We start from the raw sequence: 13,159 nt of genomic DNA, 5'->3' as shown, positions 1-13,159 counted from the left end.
CATCCAAAAGATTCTACCACGTCCACTCAGGTTCTAGTATTCTTTGGACGGTAACAGAACCTGAAAACAAAACTTCTTGTATCTGATTGATTATGTGTGTGCAATATTTATTTAAAAATACGGTTTGTTTCAATATTTCGTTGAATAAATTTTAAAAAATTACCAAATAACGTAATTTATTGTTTTTTTTTTTACCATGACAATAATTAAGATTTTTTTTACATTTATTTGCTTCTTATTTAAAGCCGAACTGTTTTCAGGCTAATTTAGTGCACAAAAAGATAAAAAAAAGGGGAAGAAAACTTACGTATCGATAACCTCTTGAGGTAGATCTGTAATTTCCTGTGGAATGGATTTGCCCGTCAGAAACACCGCTACTTCGTGCGTAAAACTGTTGCAATTGCGTTCTACAAGACTATAAGTACCTGGCCTGAAACAAAGAATTGATATCAAAAAAGCGTCCATCAGAAAATACAATGACACAGTCAATAAATGCAACAAGAACTAACAAAGAAGATCACTTAAAAACAGTTTCTTAAGAATAATTATCACTTCCTTCAAACAATTCCTTCATTATTTTAAAATACAGAGCAGATTCAAGATCGCTGCCACGATTCTCGTGCAAATTCATTAAATTATTCAATTCCCTCAAATATTTGTCTACGACCAGCAATAAGTATTTGTTGACTCTTTTATTCTATAGAGAGAATAAAATAGGCAACAAATACTTGTTTTGAACTAATAACCACACAGGAAGGTATTTCATTTTAGTGGCCTACAGACGCTTAAGAACGTAACCTTCTTTAGATTCAGCCTATCAGTTTTTCCCCGATTAGATATACGCCCCTGATCTTGTGTCCATTTTAATGTGATCCGGCGTCATTCATTTTGCTTCCTTCTTCAGCTCCTTGTACACCTCAATTATATGTTTCCTGAAATAGTCACTTTCTAAGCTCTCTGATCCACGTGTTGCTTGTTTGAATTAGTGGAATATTCTTTTTCGAAGACTAATTTTTCATTAAACAAAAATCCAAATCCAACACTTTGACTGCTAGGCTCAATGACTAGTGTGTCATATGGAAAAATCTATTTCTTAAAAAGAGAATCATTCATTTCCATCCATTTTTATGACGTGCTGATAGTATTAATATTGGTAGCAGCATATGATGAAATAAATCAAGCTAGCATCATCCAAAAAAAAAAAAAAACAACCCTTCCCACATCACCTGTCCATCCCTTCCAATAACTTGTCTAGATCTTTCTTGAATTCATTCAAACTACCCACTTCCACAACAACAACAACAACAGATGAAAGTTAAGTTTGTTCCAAACTTAACTACCCGCTGGCTGAAGGCAGCGGGTAGTTACAAACATTCGACCTCAATGTGAATTTATGCTCAATCGTGTGTATGGTCTGATCAAGGGCAATAATCCCATAAGCATTGAACTTGCTCAATCCATTCAAAGCCTTAAACACTACAATCAGATCACATCACACGTTTTTACTCTCCAGACGCTCCAATATGCCCTTTGTTCCTCTCACCAATCCCTTTACCCTTCTCTTCCCAGTTACAGCAGGACTGCATGGCATTCTTCCTAAAAATGAGGCTTTCAAACCTGTATGAAGTACTCAAGAAGCAGCCTAACCATTACCTTGTACAACGGGATGATCACCTCCTTATCTATGCTAGCAAAATTCCTGCACATCATTGAAAAAAGCAACCTGTCTGCACTACTCAGAAAATCTCATATCTGACTGAACAATTACCCCAAATATTTTTAATTTTACACTACCCTCAGTGTTGTACCTCACAGTTGGTATTAATCTAGGAATATTGCTACTCATATGCTGCACCTCGTATTTGACATTGTCAAACTTCAACTGCCATTTCTCAGCCTATCTGCCTAATTTTTCTAGATCTTAATTGAAGCAGCTTACCTTGATTACTGTCATTAACCACCCTGTCAACCTTTGTATCGTCTGCATACTTGGACATTAAGCCCAATATACTTTCATCAATATCATTAATAAATACTGAAAACAACAATAGGCCCAGCACTGAACCCTGGGGGACTCCACTAAAAACATTAGTCCACGAAGAGCAACGTCCATTAATAACCACTCTCTGTCCTCTCTCACTCAACTGTCCCTTTATTCATAGCAATAACTTGCCCTTATTGTCACTGCTCCAATTTGTATAGCAATCTTTTATGCGCAACAGTATCAAAAGCTTTGCTGAAATCCAAGTACGTGACATCAAAATTTTTGCTTCCAGTTTTATCATTACTGCATCATGGTATCATTTGTCTTGTCTGACCAATCTGATGGTTAGACAAGACCGCTCCTTGATAAATCCATGCTGTGACTGCAGTTCAATTGCACTGTTGTCCAGATGGTCCTGCATTACTTCTTTAACAATGACTATATTATTTTCCCTGGAATAGAAGTTAAGCAGCCAACAGGTCTGTAGTTACTTATGTCACCTTTTGATCCCCTTTACGAATTGGGGACACATTCGTACTTCTCCAGTCTATAGTGACCTCATCTGAATCCATGGACGATCTCAAAATTATGACGAAGGGTTTGCTTACCTCCTTCGCTATGTCCCTTAATATAATTTGATAGATCACATCCAATCCAGGCGCCTTTTTTATGTTTACCTTCAACAATTTCTCTTCAACTTTTCTCTCAGTTATGACAAAATCATTTAGCTCCCTGTAGATTCTGATGGACTTCTGGAATTCGCCTCAATAAAGAACTTCTGGTGAAAGAACGTGGATGCAAAATACTTATTCAGTTTGTCACAGCCTGAGCAAGATCGTCAACAGTTAAACCATATCAAGCGACCAATGTGAATCAACTTCTCCTTCTGCTGCTAATATAAGTAACAAAAGTCTTTGTTGCTTTTCTTTGCAATCTTTGACAGAAATTTCTCGTGATCTGCCTTAGTTTGCCTAACCTCCTTGACTTGATTACAGACTAATTTATATCTACCATACGCTTCTGGATCACATGACAATTTATACGCATCCTACGCATGCTTCTTCTCTGCCACAAGTCTCGTCAGTTCATCTGACAGCCTTGGACAGTATTTCTTATTTGGTGTGAATAGCCTAGTAGCTTCTACCATTACTTCTCATTTAGAATTTTTTGTTGGTAGCATCCTCAGTTGGTCTAACTGCACTGAAATTAAGAACTGTGTGACACCACTGTAATCACCCTGACGAAAGTAAACGCCCTTCCCTTTACCCTTGACAGTAGTTATGTCTTTAAGTGTAATCACTGTTTTCTCCACCCGATGCGGGGAGGTTGGTGATTATACCAACTGTGCCGAAGGAGAGTAGCACGCTTTCTTCTCCCATAAACACGGTTTTTCGTCTTGGAAACAGCAAATCAACTACAGAACACACGCAATTCAAAAAGGTATAATACATACAGCGCAATATGGCCTAAGTTGCTGATGCACCTAAAACTTTAAGACAACAAGAATTTCATATATGAAAGTCCCTGTTTGAGAAGAAAGACAAATATAAGTAAACACAGATGATGAAGGCAATTTTTGTGGCCACTTACTGTTTAATGAAACCTCCTCCTCCCATACTGTCTCAAGATGACAGATCTGGGCTTCGGGCGGCCGATTAAGAGTAGACAAAATCAGTTGGTGGGGTAAAAAGCACAAGTGACGTTTACTGGCTTCATACCGTTTGGACATGTCTGCATTGCTCAATTGATAAACAAATGAAACGCGATACGGTTTCGTGCCGAAAGCTTAGATGATGTGATGTGCACAGGTGACTCTACGGTACGGTGATCGTTTTTTCTGGGCGTTCCATATGTGAGCTCACCTACACGTTGTTCTGATTGGACGGATAGTCTTCCTCACTCGTGGTTTATCCTTAATGAACCTAGTTGCCAACATCTTCGAATACAGTAATACCATATTTTTTGGTAGCGCTCGGTTATTTCATCTTGCATTGAAACTATTCTGGACGCCTTTCATGATTGTATCCACATGAGGCTTTTCATGAGACAGTGTACTCATAGCTCTCTTTCTTCTGGAGTGTAAATGACAGGTTAAGCATTTCTTATGCTTCCAAATTTTTATCAATATATATACTTTTTTTTTTTGACAAAACACAATGCACGTGCCAAAAATAATTCGATGTTCCAGCCAGAATTTTGCAATTATTCAACACCCAAGCTTTTTTGTTCCTTATCTTTAAGCTGAGGACAAGTGCAACAGAACGCAACTTCCTTTGTTACCGCCAAACTAATGTACACAAAAGTAAGAATCAACCCACTGCAGGATGGAAGCCTCCTCAACAATTCATGTTCATGAAATTGGACCATAATCAGCCACGCTGGTCCAGTGCGAATCAAGGGCTGAACTCAGATCCAATCCAAATGCATGTGCTACTGCACTCCCGCTCCTGACCACTCGGCTACGAAGGCCGTCTATAGATTTCAATTTTTCCCCCATTTATTTACACACACAATTTTATGTGCATTTTCAAGATATGTACTGCCCTACCATTAATATCCGGACACCCTTCCTTGGATGGGGAAACAGGTCCTATGCATGCAACACGTCACAGAACCTGCTATAAATATGCACATCGGCCTCCGCACAGACAATTGCAAAAGTGGGCATGCACGATGATATGTTCAATAGAATTAACAGACTTCCAACGTGGAATGATAGTAGGATGCCACATAAGCAAGTCTTCTATACGAGACATCGCAGTCACTCTGGGATCCCTAGACAATGGTTAGTGCGTCATATGCAAATGGCAGAGAGGAATGAGACTGAATCTGAAAACCAATGGCCTGGTAAACCCTGAAAACTGACAGAACGGGACAAGAGAATTCCGCGAAGAACTGTCAGCCAAATCGTAATTTGCCATTGTCTCAAGTCACACAAACCCTCTGTGAAAGTATAGGGACTAATGTCACCATTAGTACAATACGAAGGACCCTCCATGATATTGGTTACAATGGTCGTGCAGCTGTTCACATGCCATTGATCACCTCAACAAATGCTAAACGCCGATTAACATGGTGTAAGGAGCGGGAATCCTGAACTGTAGAGCAGTGGAAAACAGTCCTATGGACAGACGAGTCGAGGTTCGCACTCTACCAGTCTGATGGCCGTTGCTGGGTGTGGCGAATGCCAGGGGAAAAGTTCCTTCCTGATTGCATCTCCCAACAATGAAGTTTGGTGGAGGCGGTGTCATGATATGGGGCTCCTTCCATAGTTTGGTTTGGGCCCATTAGTCGTTATCGACAATGGGCCCAATGCTCTGCGATACCAGGATACCAGGACTTCCAACATTATGGCAATACTTTGGGAAAGGCCCATACCTATATCAGCAAGACAACGCGCCATGCCATACTGCTCGGGTTGTAACAGAGTGGTTTGAGGACATGGGTGGAGAAAAGTTTAATTTTCCAGTCCATAGTTCTGATTTGAAACATATCGAGCATCTTTGAGATGCAATGGATCGTAGGATAGGTGCACGTCGAGATCGACCAAAGAACATGGCAGAACTGGTGGCTGCGTTAAAGGCCGAGTGGAGGAACATATTACCTGACATTTATAAAAATTCTGGTTGAGAGCATGCCGCGAAGATTGAAGGCCGTCATGAAAGCAAAAGGTTTCAGCACAAAATAACACAATAAAAGCTCTTTTTTTGTCTAAAGGGAGGTGTCCGGATAATTTCGACTAAACGTGTACATCGATCAGTTTGAAAAGGTGCTTGAAACGCAGAAGTTAGTAGAAAGAAGAATTTCTTCCACAAAACTTGCGCATAATTTAAAAGGATGGTGATGACGACAATGAAAGACGAGTCGAATTTTGCGAACAGATACAACGGATATCTGCTTCAACTATGTCCAAAAGTGGCCATCGATTCGGCAACCATTCATGGACATGGTGACAGTTCCCTACTTTTCTTGATGAATCCTGTAATAGTGGCTCCTATCTGATTAAGATTATGCGAGGCGTTGAAAAATTAAATCGGAGAAATGTCTTAATAGCTAGACAACTTTTTGGTCCAAAACTGTTCGATGGGAACGTTGAGAAGGGGGACACACATTTGATGCCGTGGAGCAGATGAGAAGAAAGATGGAAATCATGAAGCTCCAGTCTGTCCGTCCTTCGATTTCTACCTATGGAGACATAAGGACTATTGTTTTAAAGAGCAGACCTCAGACAATAAGGTAAGGGAAAGATAACACCAAGGGGGATTCACACAAATTAGCAAAGTTCTTCACAGAGTAATGCGTAGCTTAGACGGACCTGTAAAAGGCTACAAGGAATGCAATTCGAACAATTAATGCAAATATTTTACAGTATTAAGCAATATATAAATTTCCCGTGACCACAGACTTTGATTCTGATATAAATTTTATAATAAAAATATAAATAATTATAATTAAATATTTTCTTGCAAATAAGTGAACTTAGTAATATCGAAGAACAAGCATTACCTGTATGCTGCTTCCCCTAGTGCGAAAATGTATTCGAGAAACAAACTGTACGGCAATTCTGTTTTCCCCAAATTTAGGATTTGGTCTGGCTCACCCAAGATTGTTCCACCCTAAAATGAAGAAAACAACAGAATCAGTAAAATCATCACTGTTTAGTTACAGCTATCGCATATTTTCTCGTATTTCTCAATCTGTAAATCTACCACGGTTGAACTGAACGGCCTTTAGATTGAGGAAATCCCAGATAAGAGGGGTTCCAACTTTTTCACCTTTTCAAATAGAGGCTCAGGGACGTTATTTATGAGAACTGTATTTATTACTTGAAGGAATTGCAATAAAAAGTATTTAAGTACAGAATAAATTTAAAAAACTTTTGTTAAACAAGATACGCTACGGTAGTAAAAAGCAAGGGTAAGAGTTAAAAGATTTTAATTTTAGCAAATTAAAATCACGTATAATTCTGAAATTTTCAGGTTATAACAAAACTGAGATGTAGATAAAAAAATGCAATGACTATCAGCGATTTAACTTAAAAGGTTATGAAATTATCACAGGATTCGTTGAAATAACAAAATGTGTTACGCTTAGGGTGAAAGTCGTCTTAAGATTTCGCAGTATGGTCCAAGAGTGCGTACCTCCAACAAAAAGTTGCGTATGAATTATTCACCTTCGTAACTGGTGAGGGATTCGGGACAGTTTCGGCATTGGATCCAGGTCTTCATAAATTTGTTCACAGGCCACATCATCTGTGCTGCAGTTGATGAATAGGCATTATTACAATTGCAATTTTTGAATGTGTTCTTAAAAATACCTGCAATTTGAATCACAATGATAGTCCGGACCCAGTTATTGACCGTCCTGATTCACATGCTGCCCGTAAGCGACTTTAAAGGGACCAAAGAATTCTTTATCTGAAAAACGGAGTTTGTGTGAAAGAATGGGACCACTCCCATTCTTCACAGTTTTGTTTGTTTTCTTTATTATGAAAACCCACGTCTCAATTCTACAACCTAAATCAGCCACAAGTAGACCAAATTCCGAAATCAGTTGACTTCAAACAAGAAAACGATATGAGTCACTATCAGGACTGATACAGTCTATTCTTTTCGCAGGAATGATTCAGACTCACAGATTCCATTCGGTTGGCAACTGAATCAATAGATCAATTTCCTGGTCGGCGAGCTGTATTATGAATTAATAATACTTTTTGCCGATGGAAACGTAAATAGTATTAATATTAGTATTATTAAGGCTAAATGACACAAGGAAGTAAACTTTTTTTGCATCTGCCAAAAAAAAAAAATCTAATTCCACTTTGAACTTTACCAAACTCTCCACCTCGACCAGGGTGGGGAACAATTTATTCCACTACAACACGCTGCCCGAAAGTAAATTTTACGAAATCCAGCCTTCTGCTACTCTTCAAAATTTTGTATTTGTGGCCCCCGCTCCCAGTTACATGACATAATCAGCAAATGATGAGCTTCGTGAAAAGACAGAAGATAAAATACCTGGGACATATCATGAGAGGAAGGAGGTACGAGTTGCTGCGGGTGGTCCTAGACGGGAGGACGGAGGGGAAGAGAGGAGTTGGCCGACGGAAAACTTCATGGATGGATAACATCAAGAGATGGACGGGACTGGGGTTCGAAGAACTGGGAGGGGCTGAAGATAGAAAGGAGTTCAAAAAAGTGATCGCCGACCTCTGAACTCAGAGATGGCACTGAAAGAAGAAGACCCCCCCCCTAGTTCCTCTCTCTCTCTTATGCCAGTGAAAATATACTTCCCTCATTCATTTTACTAATTTCTTTCAAGGCCTTATTATATCGCAATCAGGTTCCTAAGACGTCTAGTTGCCAAGCTTTGCAGCCCACACCTTTTAAGTTGTTCTTCATATGGCCATCGATTAGCATCTCTTACTGCTTTTCTTTGAACCTTTCTAGAAAAAAACTGACCATAATATTCCAAATGCCGACTCCTCATTGTCTCATACAAGGGGACAATGACTTCCTTTCCCTATTTACAAAGGTCCTACATATCATAGATCGGACATCTACTTTCCTCGTCTTGTTTACTCGGCTGCTACACTGTTCACCCCGAGGAACGTCCAGTTACGATTACTCTCTGTTTCTTATCTCTTAGCTCTTGATCGAACTCGAACGAAGAATCATATCAGTAAACCCAATTTATGTAAATGACCTTACAAAGGTCATTTGTAAATAAAGGAACCATATAAAAAGCAGATATACTGCTACTAGCATGATCGATATTTTGAGGTGGATGGTGTTTCTTTTCTAATGAAGCACAGTTGGAAGGCTATACCGAGGGAAATTGTCGGAACTCTTTTAAGGGATCCGTTTGTTGGAGGGGAGACAAAAGAAGATGCTGATTTGCGGTTCCTGTTACTAGTGTTGCGCAATTTAACCTGGAGTTTTTTCTTAATTCTCTTAACGACCATTCTTATTCCTGGTTGACAAGGGAAAGGGATAGACTTTCCCGACCCTTCTTATTCTTATTGTCGGTATGCGCCTGTAGCAAATGGTTACAACCATTGTGCTACCGGAGACTCGGATTTTTCGTCAAGCAAAACAGGCAATTCGATCAGAGAACACACTAAATTTATGGACATAATACACATGGGCATATAAGTTAGTTCTTGGGTGGCCCTAATCCAAAGAATCCTCCTCCGTACGAGGGGCTTCTGAAGTAAGCGCCGGTCAAGGTACTCACGTTTTCGGCCACCCACAAACTGCGGACATGAATCACTCCGGTATCCTGGTCCAACAGAAACGGCAGGTGGCGGCAGTATTTTGGTATGGGGATTTTTTCCTGGCAATCTCTCTCTCTCTTAGAGCCCTCATACCTCTAACCTCCATTATGAATGCTAAAACTATCTGTCCATTATGGTTAATCAGGCAGAAGGCAAGGCAAGGCAGTCACTCCATCATGGCGACTGTCTTTCCAGATGGTATCGGTGAGCTCTACCAAGGTATTGCGCCGTGCAACATTGCTGGTATTGTCCGAGAGTTGTTTGCCAAATATGAAAGTGACTTCCAGGTGCTATCTTGGGGGCAATATTCGACGGATATGCATCCCAGAGAACATCTATGGGATTAAGTGGATCGACAGATGAGGCGTTTGGATCCTTCCCCTCCAGCAACGTTTTAGAGGCTCTACAGTGTCCGTGTATCGCCGAGTGGCAGCGGTACTGGTTGCAGGAGGAGGACATATCCGGTGTTAAGCATGTAGGTGGCCATAATGTCTTGACTGGACGGTGTCCGACATTATTTTTTCACATGTTTCACATTATTAGCATAATGTGAAAATGTGAGAGGATCCAAGAACTGTTTTGTAGCGATTTTCAAAATGAATGGGAGTTGAGAACTGTTCCGGGTTTAATCTCTAGAAGTTGTTTCGATCAATCTTCCGTGGTGTTAGAAGACGTTTTAAAACTTGGATTTTTTGTTCTTGGAGCTTTAGCAACACCAGTTAAGCTGATATATGCCTTCCTGAAACACCGAGATTTTAATTAACAGTTTTGTCGGATATGATGACACTTGTCCCATTCTTTTAGGTACCAACTTTCGCCTTCCAGCCAGATATTACAACAAAAGTCTAAAGATACTAAAGTTTGTGGATTCTCTATATAATTTAATATTTTTTAAGTTCCAAAAAAAAAAACAAAACATTTTGAAAGCCTCGAGGTGCATCCTTCATAAGCTATCTAAGTGCCATAAGCAATATGCCTTTCAACACGTATCTGGTGTACTTCTTTTGCTCACAAAATATCTTAAACAAATACTGTTTTTCTCACTAATAAAAGAAAAGGTGAAATTTAAAATAAAAATTGAAAATGAAAGAATATTTTATATATTGTTTGCCTTCGTTAGTGGATCGAATAAGAGAAGTAATCACGTTTTTCATTTTGATCTCCATTATCTGAAAATACTGTCCATTTCAAAATTTAAATTGAAGATTTTAAAAAAAGAAAATCGTCCATCAAGTTTTATTATATTTCACAGATTAAATCGGTATCGAAGCAGTACTGGAAGTGTTGAAATTCGAAAAATTTGCATAATCTCATTCAGGCAATACGAGTGCTGCCAATTTTATCAGGTGAGAGGGCAGTTTTATCAGTAGTAGTATCTCCAGGGGGGATGAATGTGTCCCTTCTCACAGGTATCAACTTGCGCCTTCATGCCAGCTATTGCAACGACAGTCTAACCACTGCCAAAAGAAGTTCGAATAAACTACTCTGAGGTAACTGAGGGAATTGCAACAAATAGTAGTTGCAAAATTCGAATTCTGAATCTTGTTTGTAGGATAGCAATTGAGCTGCGATTACTGAAATAAAACTCCATTAACAAAGATAAAAATTCGCTATAAAAATAAATTCATTTTATTATGCAGTAACATCGCTTAAATTTAAATTGGAGTTTTAAATAGAATAGAAAAAGCAACACTTACCGGTCTGCAACTTTCTACTCCACCGGATCCGAAATAGTACTCTCGGCCATAAGCAACCAGTCCTGTGTGCCAAATTCCTGGCAGAGGTTTACCTGAAGATCGAACAGCAAAAATCCTTTGAGCATATATGTGTCACATTATTATTTTATTTAAAAAAAAAGAAAAAGTCAACTACAAAATACACGATGTTATGAAAACTGTTAAGCGCATGCTTAAGCCTGAGTTGAACACGTGCAAAGTTTTGTTGCCTTAATTAATGAAAGAATTATGGAAGATTACTGTATAAGAGATTGCATAATTTCAGTGCGTCTGTGTGTTGTGTCAAGGATCTTGTGTATTCATTTATTTTTTACGTTACTTTATTTTTCGGGTAGAAGTGGTCTCATGAATACTGTAATGTATTCATGATTATGGTATAGTGGTCTCATGATATAACACTCAGAAGGAACCATTCACCATCCCAAGCTGTAACACTAACAGCAGCTTTTATCCCACTAACAAAGCACAATAGAGATAATTGAGAAAATGAAAAGATATTGTTGACATTAGACTTGAATTTCTGTAGATTGTAATTTTCAGGAAATACGTATGAAGGCGGTTGTTCCAGAAAGCAGAAGTTGAAGGAATAAATGAGGAAGAAGAAAAAAAGTTGGTCTTGTGAGTTTCAAGTTGGACAGTAAAAGGATGCTGACTGGCTGCGGCACGCGCCAGACTTGTTTGGAAGAAAGAGCGGGTATTATAGAAGCCAATTCAGAACAGCGCCCATGGAAGTATCTGTAGAAAATGCATGTAGGAGAAACAGAACATCTATGAGACAGAGAGTGAAGAGACTGTAAGAGATGGGTCATTAATTAATCTAACTGCTCTCTTTTGAATGGAGTTTAGAAGCCTGAGAGGGCTTCTAAACTCCATTCTTAAAGGGGTCACTGTCCCAGTTTGGAAAAAAAGTAACGCCGAGAGCAAAAGATGGTATATCAGTCGGTAGAATCGCCATCTTCCCCCACACCGAGCGGAAAAGATCTGAGTTCGAATTCCGTCAATGACGCAAGGAATTTTTATGGGTCGTTTTCACAACGCGGTTAAATTAATCGGTCTCTGACAAGGGCATCATGATTTTTTCTCCCGGTAACTCAGATTTTTCGTCCAGAAAGCTACAAATCGACCACAGAACACATGCAACTTAAATATAATATACGGCGCAATATGGCCTAAGTTGCAGATGCGCCTAAAATCTTACAACAGCAAGAACAACACAAAAGAAATAACTTTCATCACACTCGCTACAGTTCATAAAATACACTTCAATATTGTCCAGGTTACCAAAATCAAATTGCTTAAACAGGTATCTGTTAGAATAACTCCACTCGGTAGCTCTAAGGGCAAATTAAAAAAAAAAAGAAGACGTAATTTATAATAATAATTTTTCTGTTTACGCCTCGGCAACCACACGAGATCAGAGAAGTACACAAGACAGAGAGAGAAAGAGTACAAGAACAGCATCGTATTTACTAGTGATGCCAGCTTGAACCACGGTCGCTCAAGTGCGTATATAAATATATTCCCCTGCTCTTGACCACTCGATTAAGATGACCCTACCATCATTGCAAATAAAGCTGAATAACTTTCCAGTTTCACTTTTTTTAGAACAAATGTCATTCTAGTGACTTGCAATACCGAAAGAAATTTATATGACCTACAGGAACTTTCATTCGCAGTGACTTAATATGACTTATATGGCTTAATATGTCTTCTGCTGTTAATTAGTGACCAGTGACGTCTGGACCAACCTACATTCAACTTATTTTGAAACTGGATATCTAAGCTCTCGTGGTTAGGATAAACGCTACGGCCTTTGTTAAATCATGGTAAATGCCAATGTTCGATGCAGTCTGTACTAGATTCGAACCAGGGTCGAACAATGTTAGTCGAACAAGGACATTAAACAGACATACTATAAAGATATAGAAACTGAGGCCTGAAAAGGAGTAGAGGAGGAATGTGAAGGATTTAAAACGGCTTTGGTTACGACTGTGGAGGACAAGCAGTGTGAGGAGATGGAAAGGCACAGTAGTGAAAGAAAGAGAATAGAAGAACAGTTTTACATCTCTTTACAAAACCTGTGCTTCACTTTAAGAAAGAACAGAGATTTTGTAAAGAGATGTAAAAACTCAACGGACGAGTCAGAGAGAGTATATAAAGAAG

The 13,159-nt window shown here is 39.1% G+C and overlaps 1 protein-coding gene across 2 annotated transcripts in view; it reads right to left on the bottom strand.

Moving 5' to 3' along the window:
* The window catches only part of LOC150076797 (uncharacterized), an 81,715-nt gene that overhangs the window by 50,844 nt on the left and 17,712 nt on the right, over positions 1–13,159 (bottom strand). For both annotated transcript variants that reach the window (XM_090386620.1, XM_090386619.1), the window contains exons 2-4: positions 10,958–11,049; positions 6,491–6,600; positions 308–430 (exon numbers count right to left, since the gene is read on the bottom strand). In XM_090386620.1, coding sequence (XP_090242746.1) covers positions 308–430; positions 6,491–6,600; positions 10,958–11,049 — 325 coding nt within the window. The remainder of the gene's footprint in view (positions 1–307; positions 431–6,490; positions 6,601–10,957; positions 11,050–13,159) is intronic.

The sequence above is a fragment of the Mastigoproctus giganteus genome, chromosome 12 (genome assembly GCF_048544385.1).
Source record: "Mastigoproctus giganteus isolate SK-2022 chromosome 12, ASM4854438v1, whole genome shotgun sequence".
NCBI lineage: Eukaryota > Metazoa > Arthropoda > Arachnida > Uropygi > Thelyphonidae > Mastigoproctus > Mastigoproctus giganteus.
This window is presented reverse-complemented; position numbering and strand designations above follow the sequence as displayed.